Source organism: Notothenia coriiceps, unplaced genomic scaffold (assembly GCF_000735185.1).
Source record: "Notothenia coriiceps isolate Sejong01 unplaced genomic scaffold, NC01 NC01_scaffold00008341, whole genome shotgun sequence".
Lineage (NCBI taxonomy): Eukaryota > Metazoa > Chordata > Actinopteri > Perciformes > Nototheniidae > Notothenia > Notothenia coriiceps.
Genome location: NW_011341042.1, coordinates 240,398 through 254,294, shown reverse-complemented (window position 1 = coordinate 254,294; position 13,897 = coordinate 240,398). Strand labels below are relative to the sequence as shown.

The window sequence follows — 13,897 nt, the reverse complement described above, 5'->3', positions numbered from 1 at the left end:
GCCAGAAAAAGGGGCACAGTTTCAGGCTGTACGTGTGCAAAAAGCAGTTCTTTTTATTAAGTTACTTGAGAAAATGCATTACAGTGTAAAACTTGAAACGAAACCTCTTTAATTTCATTTTTTATACAGTATTTGTGAGGAAATGTAAAGATTTTCTCCATGGAATATTCTTAGTAACAAGGTGCTCCAAAATGTGAGGAAATAAATAAGTGACCCTCGTGGCCTAGTGGCTACAGTCTCGCATAATTAACATGAGACATGATGCGCATTTTCCCTTGAAAATGTAAATTGTACAGTACAGTTTTATTCAGCAGTCAAATGTCATGCTTATGAGGTACAAACTGCCTTATCCACTTATGTTCAGAGACAATGACAATGAGTTGTATATATATATATTTATATATATATTTATATTCTTACTATCTATACTGTAGTTGAGAACCAGAACTTGGCAGTTTGCGCCCTCACAGCCGGGCGGGGCTTTTCCGTTACTGCGCATTTGATTTGTCAGTGGTGCTCCTGCGTCATCATTCCACACAGAGCAGCCGAGCTACAGTAGAGCTACGGAGATACGGGCCCGCACACCGGAAATAGAAAGCAGCCTCCTGTAGCACTAGCCAACCTCCATGTGTGTGCTGTCATAAGGGTGAGGACTCCGCGAAAACACAATACATTTATCTCTCCTGAATTTGAAGACCACGGAAGACTTAGTTCAAACCGAACGACAGGGACCGACACGGACATGGCGACATCCAGCCCCTGTGTTGTGGTAAGTGCTCCCAGCAGCAGAATGAAATTAGAAGGTGGTCGTAGATTACCTCTGAGCGCCCACTGGAACAACACACTGTACCCGAGCGACACTGCGTTTGATAAATATGCTACACCTGCTGTTGAATATTTGTGGTAAATAACCTGTCTTTGTGTGCTGTATGCTCACCATGGCAGCGTGTTTTCTCAGACACACAGCTGCAGTGCGTCCTATGTGTAGCGTGGCCTGCGGCCATGGAGACAAACATGCGCTCCGCACGCTTTCCGTACATGACGCAGGAGACGCTTAAGGCTTAAGGATGGACATATTCAAACCTAATGTGCGGGTTTCTGTGCATGACAGCACATTGCAGGTTTATTAGTTAGTGTATTACAAGATTGTACATAACAGCAGCGAGAAAGCATAAAAACCATGATAAAAACACGAGCTGCAAGTAAGGGGGCGTATTTAAGCGCGCTTCTTCAATAGGCTGTGTCTTAAAGAATAGGTAATAAACTGTTTAAAGTAGGTTTATGTTATGTGTGTAATGGACATACAATAAAGCTGATTGTCTTTGGAAAGATGTCAACACATTACTTTAAATACATTCAGTGTCTACAGTTGTAACGCATTTAGGGTCTGTACAATCATATCATATAATATCTACATACATGCCAACCTTTCCAAATCCAAAAAAAGGTAGGTTTGCGCGTGGCAAATGTGCACGCCCAAATGAGGTAATCAAAAGAAATGGAACCACAGTAATTACAGGTATAAACCATGTATTTAATATATTGCATTACTTTTTGCATTTTTCACAAAAATTGGTCATACATCTATTAGAGAATACAAATATATCATGCAAGGTCAAACAAAAATGAGAATCTAAAATAGTGCAAGAAAATAAGGAATAACAGAAATTATTAGTTATATTAATTAATAAAATGCTTTTAAACAAGAATGTAGCACATTGATATGCATAATGATTATTATAGACGTATGCAAATGTGTAAAAAGTTGTTAAACATTCATTAGAAAAACGTTGAGTGACAATATAATGGTAAAACAATATAATAGTAGGGAGCTTTTTGGATGCGTACAGTGGTTGTTTTGTTTCTCTAAAGAAACTGGAAAGGTTAATTTAATGGTGTTTCTATGTATGAAGGCGATTATGTGTTGTATGATACAGCACATGTTAGGACCTCTGTAGTCTATGAATTATTTGTAAATCTTTTTCTAGATAACTTCACTGACCACATTTTGAAGTCAGTGTTTTGTTGTTATGAAGACTTGCTGACACTATGGTCAAGCTAGTTGCAAAGTTTGCCCAACAAAAGATAGTAGAAGATCCTGTCTCCTGTGTCATATTTCAGATACAGTTGCAGAGTGAAGTGTTGCCTAACATGCTCTTTGTTCACACAAACCGCAAGGTCAACCTTTATGAACTCTTACTCTTTCATTGGGATGTGTATGTTAAAAATATTCTTTATGATCCTGACAGTAAATCAATAAACAAAGGCTTTGAATATAAATTGTAAAAAAATCTGGTTTCTCTGACTGGCTGTTGCAGAATGTTACACGTGTCCAATCATTTTCCTGGGGCATACCTTCCTTCGCCTGCCCTTTTTGCACGTAACCAGAGTCTTTCATAACCTGCTAGCTTGACTGATGTGAGTGCTAACAACAGCCATGTTTGTTGATTCATAAAGATAATGGCGGGTTAACGTCCAACAGTGTAAACTCCTCCTTCAGACTATGTTATAGTGAGGACATCTGCTCAGTATCAGTGATTATTATTTTGCAGTGAAAGGGTGAAGCCCAACAGATGGACATGTTTTTTTTATTTTGGTGGGCATAAGGTGAAATGCTTTGTTCTGGTTCAATCACAACTCTTTGCAATCTAGTGTTTAGTTTAGCAATAAGAATGTGTTGCCTTGGGAGAACACTCTGATTCCTGGGTGCGGTTACAGTTACTCACATCACTCCCACATAACCTCAGGCTCTACACCAGCTTCCCAGCTGTCACATGATATCAGTTATGCTGTCTGGGTTCAAGTAGCAGGCAGTTTGAGAATCTACTGTGGTATGTATTTACAACCACTGACTGTTGCTTGCTAAACTGTACAAATAACGTATTGTTTTCAGAGTATGTGGCTCTAGAGGGAGGCAATCAAATCTACGTTGGCTGTGGATGGGAAAGTAGCTCTGCGTTGACCTTTTCATCCCATTCCCCTCATACTACCCTGTAACAGATGAATGTTAGGTAATACCCCTGAGATTTTCTTTTTTAAACCCCTTTGTGTTATGTTTTATTTCAGATCAGTGATGATGAGCAGGGGTATGACCTGGACTTGTTCTGCATACCAAAGCATTACGCAGAAGACCTGGACAGGGTCTACATCCCCCATGGACTCATTTTGGACAGGTGGGGGTGTCACTTTTCTAGCACTTTCTTGTAGGATAGAGAAAATGTGATACATTGTTGGGGTCAACTAAAAGACTAGTGTGCCCAAACAAAGACCCTGTGGGATGCCAAGGTGTTCAGTAACTGGTGGGTCAAAGTGCCGACACTACCTATATTTCTAAGTGTTTTTAAATGTCTCAAAAATATATATCAGTTAATCTTGTACTTCCTGGTTTTATTGGCAAATTTGCTATTTAGTACTGCATATAACCTTTTTTGTTGTTGTGGTGATTTCCATTGTCCGGCTTTGCTTTACTTGGGAGTGCTTTAGAAATTAAAGCTTTGCCTGCTGACACAAACAAAAAGGAAATGGGAACTACTGCTGACTGTAGCAGAAAACTGAGCTGACTCTCCTCTCCCTCTCTTTCCCTCTTCCCCTGTCCCACGTGACCACAGGACAGAGAGACTGGCCAGAGAGATTATGAAGGAGATGGGGGGGCACCACATTGTGGCCCTCTGTGTGCTCAAAGGTGGTTACAAATTCTTTGCAGACCTGCTGGACTACATCAAGGCACTGAACAGGAACAGTGACCGCTCCATCCCAATGACAGTGGACTTCATTCGCCTCAAGAGCTACTGTGTAATAAATCAGTTTCTGTCTTTCTTTCTTTTTACATCGCCTAAGACATACTGCATTTTTTATAAAAGCAGATACCTTTACTATAGTTGATTTGCTTTACATGATTTTAAAATGTCAATGCTCAAAGGGAATCCTCTAGAGTTGTTGACTTACTCTTTTTGGAAGAAAAAAAGTTTACATGCTTTTTCGCAATGTATAAGTATCTCCTGTGTGCACACAAGGATGTATGTGAATGGACATGCGGGCGATTCACTAAGATTGGTTTCCTGCATTTTCACTGAAGTCAGTGGTGCAACAATGTGCTGGCAAAGGTAGGAAATACTTTGTGTTCCCAACTATGCATGTAAACAAGGCACGATTTAAGAGCCAACATTTGGTTTTGTAATTCATTTTATGAGGAAATGCAATCGGCACATGTGCTAAGTTTCAATACAAGGTTTATATCCAAGTATAGTTTTAATTTAACTTCCAGACAATCTGGCATTAGAGCCAGTTCAAATCTTGAATGGTGGAAAAACAAGCTGCAATTGGGGAAAAGCTGCCTCATGGTCCGCACACATCTAATGTCTCATCAGTGGAGCAAAAGCTTGAGTGACAATTAGTCACATGCTTAATGTTCGTCAATATTTGTTAGTTATTTCCAACTGCATTTTTTTCTTAGTGATACAACCACATTTTCCTACTCTGCCAAGCCTTTTTTTTGTGTCATTTGTTTCCACTCAGTGAATGAAAAGAAACCCTAGGAATACACAGAATTTGTTTTGGTTAGAAACACTGCATTTGTACATGTTGATGCATAAACAACAGACGTAGAACGCCACAAATGTAGCTTTTCTTTGTAATTAACCTTTTTGTTCATTGATATAACTTCTCCAGCTGTACAACTTCAAATGTGAAGTCTGAAACATGTCATCTTTATTCTTATCCTCACAGAATGACCAGTCGACAGGTGAAATCAAAGTCATTGGTGGAGATGACCTGTCTTCACTGACAGGCAAGGTAAGAAGTATCTAGGGCAGCATGACTGAATAAATAATCTTTGTTGACTCTAGGTCTGTCCTTGACATGTTATATGTTATGTATTTCTGCCATGAATAGAAGAACAACAACCTGGTAGTGGTAACATTCAGCTTGAACAAATACTTGAATTTTACACAGGCTGATTTACAAGTGGGGTAGGAAGAAAATAAGACTCAACCCAAATACGCAAAATGAAAAGATATTAGAGCTGACTTGAGCTAAAGATTTTTTTAAGACCTACACGCATACGATTTTGTCAACTAATGGATACGTTGATTTAATAGACACCACTGTAAGACTTTGTTTTGCTTCAAGAATAATCCAAAAAACAAAAAAACTTCTCTTGTAAACAAGTTCTTCAAAAAGCATTCAAATAACTATTATTCAACGGGGGGGAAGGAAGTCTTTGTCAAATAAGACAAAATATAAAATGAGTGGACACTGGATTTCGATATTAATAATATAAAAGTTAAATTAACTTAAAATAATTGTATCTTGTTTTGCATCACATAACTTACCTTAGTTAATGTATCCATGATTTTCATAATGAATACATTAAATGATACGCATTCACTAATTACAAATTCTGAACAAGTTGGATTATAAAAAAGGATAAATGTGATTATTAACCTTTCGTGTTTATCTGCATGCTAAGATAAAATACATCCAGTCCACCGTTTTCATTAATATTATGATATTAATATAATCATTTCGTTCTTTTTCTTTTTCCACAGAACGTCTTGATTGTGGAGGTACGTACGGACATTTTCTTATACAGTAAATGAAACCGCTTTCTATTCCAAGACTGCTAACATTAGCTTCTCTCGTGCTGTGTTTCCAGGACATTATCGACACAGGGAAGACAATGAAGACGTTATTGGAACTCCTCAAACAGTACAAACCAAAAATGGTTAAAGTAGCAAGGTAATTTGATCTCTTTAAAACTATAAGATTGCGGGGATTCTTTACCAAAAGGCTGTTATTTATGAAGTTTTATAACTATAATCAACTTTGTATCTCCCCCAGTTTGTTGGTGAAGAGAACACCAAGAAGTATTGGCTACCGACCGGACTGTGAGTTTACACCTATTTTAGACTACTTGTGAAATGTATAGATAATATTATGTACAGTATGTTACACAATGAAGATACTAATAATAATATAGGATACTACTATTTCGGAGTTGTTGGTGTATTGCAACACCAAGTAACTGTTTTATTCGCCTGTTTCTTTCAGTTGTAGGATTCGAGGTGCCTGACAAATTTGTGGTTGGATACGCACTAGACTACAACGAGTACTTTAGAGATCTAAATGTAAGTAATCAAGATGGATAAAGAAAGTATGTCATGTTATCTGCTTATAAGAGTCTGGGCAAACAGTTTGTGTCAGGTCATTTTTTTTAAAACAATATGTTTATTGATTTTTCTTAATTTCTACGAACTCAATAATGACAGAGCAGATGCATGACAAATGCATAATTACAAAGCAAAACCAAAACAAATAAACAGCTCAGTTTCCAGACATACATGGGGGTTACAGGAGAATCACTTAAATGTTTGTCATAGCTTATGATTACAGGTCTTCAGTAGGTTTCTTTAACAATAGTAGCCGAGGAAATGTAAGTAAGGCTGCCAGATTTGAAAGAACTGGTCAGATTTGGCATGTAGAATACTTGTAAGCGGGCCGGGTTTGGTCTGACCAACCACAGTTGAGTGTTTACGTCACTAGTTTAGCATATTCAGCCCGGTTGTTGGCCCGGTTAGAACCTCGATTTTGGAGGGCCAGAAAAAAGGTGAAAAAGTAGCCCTGAGCCGGAATTACCCTCAGTGGAAACCCCGGCCCGCTTAAACCGTGCTACGTGCTGCAGTGGAAAAGCGCCATAAGACTACCCAGAGGCATAGCTTCAGATTTACTTAAGTGGATCTTAGCCTTTCAATTAGGGACTGATATCTGAGGCTGGGATGAACAAAGCTATTGTTCGGCTACAGACTTAATTTATGAAATGTCTCTCCAAACTGCAAGCCAGCGGCTCAATGGCTAACACAAAGACGAGAGGAGATAGTGGCCCTGCCTGCTACCTCTATGTTTTGGGAAAGTACTCGATCTTAATCCATTCGTTAGGACTACAGCTATGTACCGGGTGTTATTGATGCAAGGTCAGACCGGGATAACAAACATGTGCATCAATAAATTGCTGCAACACTAATCAATCATTTTTCTGTTTCAGCATATCTGCGTCATTAGTGAATCAGGGAAGGAGAAGTACAAGGCATGAAGAGCACTTCGTCACAATTTTAAATGTATGGTTATATCTTATCCTTTTGCTGTCCATTTTATATTTTGATTCTTCATATTTGTGTCATAAAATATATTCAGCCTGATCAGGGTCCCTGAGGATACACCGCTAAAGTGATAATCCTGAGAGAAGCATGGCCTGTTTTAGTCACAACACACACACACGCACATTTGACGCAACTTTAGAGATAATCTTTTTCCTTAGATAGACCAATGTCTGGGTCAAACGGCATGGAGCTAAGCATCACTTGAAATTAGAATAATGCCCTTATGCCCCCACACTGATTTCATTATTTTGTTAAATCAATTGTAATTTATTTTGAGCAATGCTGCTAGCTTTAAGTACAAAATACCAAGTGTTGTGCCATATCAAGATATACAACATTTGACAACCTCCTATGAAAATTAATATAGCTTTTAATGTAATTCTTCTTTTACCTTCAACTATCAAAAACATTTTATTGGCAGTTGTAAGGAGGAGCTCACATTTTATGTAAAGTGGGACAAATTACATATTTGAGTTACTGTGGTGTGTGTGTGATAAGATTTAGGTAATTGCAGAAAAGTAACAAAAAATGCTGGCTGCTGTCCCGAATAAACACTTGGATATGCTGAAGATGTAATATCTTCTTGATTTATGAGTGTTAATGATATATTTTTATCACATACAATTAATTTGGGTGCATGCTGCATTGTTCAGATAGAGATCTTTCTATTGCTGCAAAAAAATTAACAATTTACAAATGTGTAAATGTTCGACTGATACGTAGAACAATCATGTTTGAAACACGTAATCTGTATTTTTCTGACCGTTTTTTTGGTTTTACATTTCTACTTTATAAGATGTTCACAAGCAATGGTACCATCATTGTAAACAAGTGTCAACTGAATGTTGCATACCAGCCATTAAATGTTCTCACCCCTCCCCGTGATTGAATTACATTTTACTACAAAGTGTGTTTACAATATAACACCAAATTCTCTGTTTAGAAAATAATACTGGTTAATGGAAAGATAATACAGGTAAGATAAATGAGTTTCTCACAAAAAAGTGATACATTAGTATTCCCTATGTCTAGAAGCTAACAATGCTGCCAGAATTTTAGGAAGAAAGTGCTGACCGTGGACTAAATAATACCTGCTAAAGGTATTTTACAAAGGCTCATTGTAACGTATATGGTTCTCACATGTTTATTGATAACACTAATTGTCAGTTGAGACATTATAAACGATTATAGATGAAGGGGGGCAGCTTGAAGAGTACTTCCTAAATTGGCATTATAGTAATTATTTAATAAGCTAGTTTTAGACATGACAAGTGGTGTGATTTGCTGCTGTTATTACCCAAAATGACCTATCAAAACACTAAATCTGCAAGACCATTCATACCTCCATCACTTTGTTAAAAGCACATGGCCTCCTGTCCTTGCAAGCAAATGTTTCACGACATCTCGTGAAACTCAAACTGCCATTTTTGATGCAGCAAAATGTATCATGGAACTCAGATTAAATGAAAATGTAATTTCTGATAATGCAGCTGGAGTTTATCATGTAAGAGTTCCATATGATGCAGGTCACCACATCCCGCCTGCGCATACCGGCAAATGCAGCGGTTTCATTGGACAGGGCTGCTAACGTTAAAAGGGGCGTGAAGTTTGCTGCTAGCAGCTAACCTAGCTCCTGTGTGATCATTTGGGATCTTCTGCTTCATCCCTGGAGGCGCCCTGCAGAACCGAAAAACAAAGTTATAGAGCCAGTTACATGTGCAGACGCCATGGTTTAATGTGCTTCTCTGAGCCAGAGAAGCTATCAGGCTGAGGGACAGAAACAGTTAGTTAGTGCGATGTTGATAAAGGCCTCTCTGTGGACATGGCGTTGTGGGTATCGGCGTTAATGCGAACGTGGCTAGATAGCCTAGCATGCTAGGTAGCTGGGCTTAAAGCTGTTGCTGAAACTAGTTAGCGGGGAGAGTAGCATAACACTGGCTCATATTACTGAGAAGAGACGTTAAACTCTTTAACTCGTTCAGTATTTAACAGAAACTCGTTGAATTAACGTCATAAACGTTGGAGGCATTTGTTGCACTCCCAAGTAAGCTGCTGTACGGTTTGGCTAATGGTAGCTAATTTAACGCGCTAACATGCAGTGCTAGGTTAGCATAGCAGCGCTTCAGTCGTCAACCACGGCCGCCCTGCACCAGCAGAGCAACGGGTCGGCAGCTAGCAGTTACTGGGCATTGTGCGGTATGTAACCATGGCATGCTAACCATCCATCAGGAAAGTTGGTGCCTGGCCATAACGTTACAGCCAACGTTAGCACAGGCCAGTTTTGACTGACTATATAGTTGTGATTTATAGGATTGTTGAGATAGAGTTGTTAGGATAATTAGCCAGGGTTAATTTGTTTAACAACGGAGTTATACAGACAACAGGGCCTTGCCGATTACAGTGGTGTAACTACATATTTACTTGAGCTTGTCTCGTCAGCTCATTTAGCCTTAAAGATTATGTTTCCTAAAAACACGTAAAGGTAAAAAAAAAAGTTTGGAAAGCAACCATGTAACGCCACTGAGCTTGTTAGCCATTTTAAGTTCATGAATTGGTGGCGGGCAACGGTAGCTAGCAAAATGAACAATTCAGGGGTCCTGGCACAAGAGAAGATGGAGCTGGATCTGGAAATCCCATCGTCGTTAGCTCAGACCGAGGGGCACTTGAGACGATCCAACAGTGCACCCATGATAAATGTCTTAAGGTTTCTACAACATTACATAGTTGCAGTACTTTACTTTAAAAATATTTCAGTGAATGTCTTTATCCCCATTGTAGTAACTACATTTGAGTGACCTCATGGGAAGTACACACATGACACATGGTTGTTCTGTGAATTTGTCATTTCAGTGATAACTCCCAAGTGTTCCAGAGAGAGGTCCTGCGCAGCCGGAGAAATAGCACTACAGTGGTCAACAGGCCCAACATGGTACAATACATTTAAAATATTAAACACAGTTTCACCAAAGTTATTTGTGTCTCAATTATTGTGTAGTCAATGTTCTCTTCTTCACATGCATCCTTCTTCGCAGGTCCCTTCATCGCCTATTCGAGTCCCCAGCACCAGACTTCACCAGATAAAACAAGTAAGAACACTAACTGTTTTTTTCATATTGGGGGTGAAAAAAGTGCATGTCAGACCACTGTCTCCCTCTCAAGCCATAGGGATTGATGGTGTCTAAAAAACATGCTAGAGTCAATATATTGGAGTCCACAGGGCCATCGATCTTAAAGAGATGATCATTTGGTAGTATAGGACTCCAACAGAGAAAATAAACAATTTAATGAAATCCATTGGCTAAATTTATATATTTTTTATTACAAAAAAAAGTTGAGATTTTGAAATGAGATTAAGGTTGATCCAGAGTTGGACCAAAGGCACAATGTCTAGTTGTTGCGTGTATAATTCAGAAAAATACTCAGCTAGTTAATACTTTCTAACCATTATCACCTTGTACCTTTTTTGAAGGAGGAAGGCATAGATGTGATGAACAGAGAAACTGCACATGAGCGGTAAGCTGTACTAATTTGAGGATAAAGAGATTTGTTTGAATTATTGTTCTGTTGTAGTTTAAAACAACATGTTTCAATTTATTACTCATCTTCTGTTTTTGTACACACAGGGAGGTTCAAGCCGCCATGCAAATCAGCCAATCCTGGGAAGAAAGCCTCAGTCTGGTAAAGAAAGACTTCATTACAGCTTCTCAAGTGTTATGAGATATGTTCTGTTTGCTTTGAATCCTTGGAAGTGGGCTCTGTTTTGCCTTCCCACTGCATGTTTTGGCCCTGGGCCAGTTCTGGCCTCTCTATCTCCGTAGAGTGGACACGTACAAACATGCTAGATTAACGGTGAAAACAAGGGAGTTATCAGGGCCACCAGTCTTTCAAGGTCAGACTGAGTCGGTAGTATAATACTCCCACACTTATTTTAGAGTTTCTCTACATAGTGCTGTAAAGATGTGATGTAAGATGACATGGCCACCAATGTGTTTTTATAACCCGGTTTTCTTAGAGTGACAACGATTTGGAGAAGTCAGCTTCTTCGTCTCCTAAGCGCGTCGACTTTGTGCCCGTGTCCCCCGCTCCGTCCCCGACCAGAGGGATAGGAAAGAAGGTACGTCTGACCTCCTGTATGTTGACATGCACGTCACCTGCCTATACAGTGAACAGCCAGATGAAGGCAGCAGTTAGAGCATTTCAGCGGTTTGCTGTAACCTGATTTTACTAACAGCTCGCAATCAGATTATTGAATAGAAATCTGTGTGGCAGGGCGCAATTTATTTAGCTGAAAAAACCGTCTTCCAGGAGAGATTTTTTTGTTTCTGTTCAGTTAGCTTAAAAAGGCCTCTTCTTTATTGTAAACCACATATGTTATTTGTGTTCTAGAAATGCTTATTTGTATCCAATACATTATGTTTTTGCTGCATAATTGTTTTGGAGGAAATGGTTATTCATGCTTGATTTAATCAAAAGGTTATCTTGATTTACTTAGTTAATTTTGACCTTAATTTTACACATAACTTTACTAAATGTACACACACAGTAGGACCAATGATCAGGCCGTTAATCTGTTTTTATCTTGTCTATGTTGCCTTCGTCCAAGCAGCAGTGTTTCTCTCCTTCACTACAAATCCTTGTGAGCAGCAATGGCCTTACGCCCAGCCCCGTACCGAGCCCAACGCGACGCTTCAGGTGAGCGACAAGTCTTTGAGTCTTTTGATAAAGAGGTTTTTGATTCGTATCTCAGCGAACAGCAAGACTGCTCCAGCATTACCTGACTCCTGTAATTCTCCCCGGGGGCAAAAATGAGGTTCCTTTTGCAAGTCTTGGTAGAAAAAACGACTGTTCCTATTATCTTAACAACTTTTAAGATGTGTCTGAGTAAACTATAACCATTTTATCTGAATTACAGTTACAGTACAGATGCATTTGTATTGCCACTGATTCTGCCTCTATTTCAAAAAGATTCTTGGTTGAAAAAGTATTTTTTGTGATTCTCAGTCGACGGAGTCAAAGTCCGATCAACTGCATCAGAGCCAGCATACTTGGACCAATGAAACGCAAAGGTGAGGTAGCAAACATCTTTGTTTCTCTGCCAAAAAATGACATCCATCGTGTTAATTATTATACAATGAAACTACTAGACTGCACTGACTTTCGGGTAATTTAACTGAGCGTTATTATTATTTTTCCTGTGTCTGATTATGATTGCAGTTAAGTTCTCTTTTTTAGAGCAAGCACAGTCTGTGTTTCTAGATTTCTAAACGTCAGCCTCCCTTTGCTCTGCAGGTGAGATGGAGACGGAGAGTCAGCCTAAGAGGCTCTTCCAGGGCACCACCACCATGTTGTCCTCAGAGGTCTCCAACCTGTCCGAGCTCAGCTCCTGGTAAGACTTTACCAGACCTATGTTGCAAATGTATTATCTTTTCAATTTACACACGGCATCTATTGCACGTCTGTCTGTCCTGGGAGAGGGATCCCTCCTCTGTTGCTCTCCCTGAGGTTTCTCCCATTTTTCCCTTTAAACTGTGGGTTTTCTCTGGAAGTTTTTCCTTGTACGATGTGAGGGTCTAAGGACAGAGGGTGTCGTATTGTCATACTGATATTCTGTACAAACTGTGAAGTCCACTGAGACAAATGTAACATTTGTGATATTGGGCTATATAAATAAACATTGATTGATTGATTGACCTTTCAGTTTTTTGTATTTTCAGATTAAGATTGAAAAGCTCAACATTTCAACTCTGTTATATGACTTAATAATAGCCAATAATTGTTTATTACAAAATAAGTGCTGCTCCCGCAGGGTGTTGCACAGCTGAGTGGCTCTGTTGCCCAGAGTGCGGCACTTCAGCTGTGTAACCACCCTATCAACATTGCACGAGCATTTCCCCCAATAACCAAACGTTCCGCTAAACATGTTTGATACACTTTGGTGTGATGTCCATGTCCGACTCAAGTTTTCCAGTGTTTCTGTTATGGCCAGTATCCTGAGCTTCTATTTCCACATTGTTCCGGGCATGTTTTCAACAGTTCAACAGATTATGTCATTAACCTGAGCGGTTTGTGGGGAAAATGTGAATGCTGAGCTTTTCTTCACCTGTTTCACAGATCTCAACATCAGACGTCACTAGCTGACAGTGCTGTTTCTGTTTTACCGTGTTTCACCTATTAGGCAAGTCGCAAATTGTTTTAAGCTCCTACACACGCTAAATACGTTGTGACCACAGGTAAAATCATACTTTCCTACATAGCAGGGCATTTCTTTCGCACTCGTTGCAGTTGGACAAAAACTCCACAACAAAAAAAAAAAACAATCTAAAAAACAACATAGGAAAGAGATAAACAATACAAAAGATAATAAATTAGACAAGTAATACTGAATAAAGCATGAAAAAAAACAACAAAAAGCATAGGAGTTGTGATCGACCATAGAATCATCGACATCAAATTGAAAATGTCTATATTTGGCCGGAATATAATATATAAACAAGAAAGACATATTGGCCAATAGTTCAACCCGACAAAAAGAAAAAAAAAAAAAAAAAGAAAGACAATCCAAAAATCATGCACCCGATCCCGACCGCATCATACATAATATAAAAAAAAAAAATATAAAAAAAACAAAAGATAAATAATAAAAAAGAAACAATAAAAAAAAAAAAAATAAAGACAATGAAAGAATAAAGAAGCACGATTAAACGGAATGGAGCTCGCAGAGGAGAGCGTCTGCGCCTGCTATA

At 38.9% G+C, this 13,897-nt stretch overlaps 2 protein-coding genes across 2 annotated transcripts in view; both read left to right on the top strand.

Annotated features, from left to right (window-relative positions):
* The first annotated feature begins 523 nt into the window (after positions 1 to 523).
* Positions 524 to 8,035, top strand: hprt1 (hypoxanthine phosphoribosyltransferase 1). Its single transcript, XM_010770090.1, has 9 exons — positions 524 to 769; positions 3,067 to 3,173; positions 3,609 to 3,792; positions 4,726 to 4,791; positions 5,547 to 5,564; positions 5,654 to 5,736; positions 5,839 to 5,885; positions 6,049 to 6,125; positions 7,040 to 8,035. The coding sequence occupies exons 1-9, from the start codon at positions 743 to 745 to the stop codon at positions 7,085 to 7,087; spliced, it is 657 nt and encodes a 218-aa protein (XP_010768392.1). The 5' UTR covers positions 524 to 742; the 3' UTR covers positions 7,088 to 8,035.
* A 606-nt stretch (positions 8,036 to 8,641) lies between these two features.
* The window catches only part of pabir2 (PABIR family member 2), an 11,060-nt gene continuing 5,804 nt past the window's right edge, over positions 8,642 to 13,897 (top strand). Inside the window, exons 1-9 of the mRNA XM_010770087.1 lie at positions 8,642 to 9,858; positions 10,005 to 10,083; positions 10,187 to 10,240; positions 10,624 to 10,667; positions 10,778 to 10,832; positions 11,167 to 11,268; positions 11,761 to 11,846; positions 12,156 to 12,220; positions 12,444 to 12,540. Coding sequence (XP_010768389.1) covers positions 9,701 to 9,858; positions 10,005 to 10,083; positions 10,187 to 10,240; positions 10,624 to 10,667; positions 10,778 to 10,832; positions 11,167 to 11,268; positions 11,761 to 11,846; positions 12,156 to 12,220; positions 12,444 to 12,540 — 740 coding nt within the window. The 5' untranslated portion in view covers positions 8,642 to 9,700. The remainder of the gene's footprint in view (positions 9,859 to 10,004; positions 10,084 to 10,186; positions 10,241 to 10,623; positions 10,668 to 10,777; positions 10,833 to 11,166; positions 11,269 to 11,760; positions 11,847 to 12,155; positions 12,221 to 12,443; positions 12,541 to 13,897) is intronic.

Excerpts from the sequence above, each read along its gene's own strand:
- hprt1 (XM_010770090.1), top strand. The coding sequence starts at position 743 with ATGGCGACATCCAGCCCCTGTGTTGTG. Across the intron at positions 770-3,066 it reads CATCCAGCCCCTGTGTTGTG|ATCAGTGATGATGAGCAGGG; the intron begins GTAAGTGCTCCC and ends GTTTTATTTCAG. Across the intron at positions 5,886-6,048 it reads TATTGGCTACCGACCGGACT|TTGTAGGATTCGAGGTGCCT; the intron begins GTGAGTTTACAC and ends TGTTTCTTTCAG.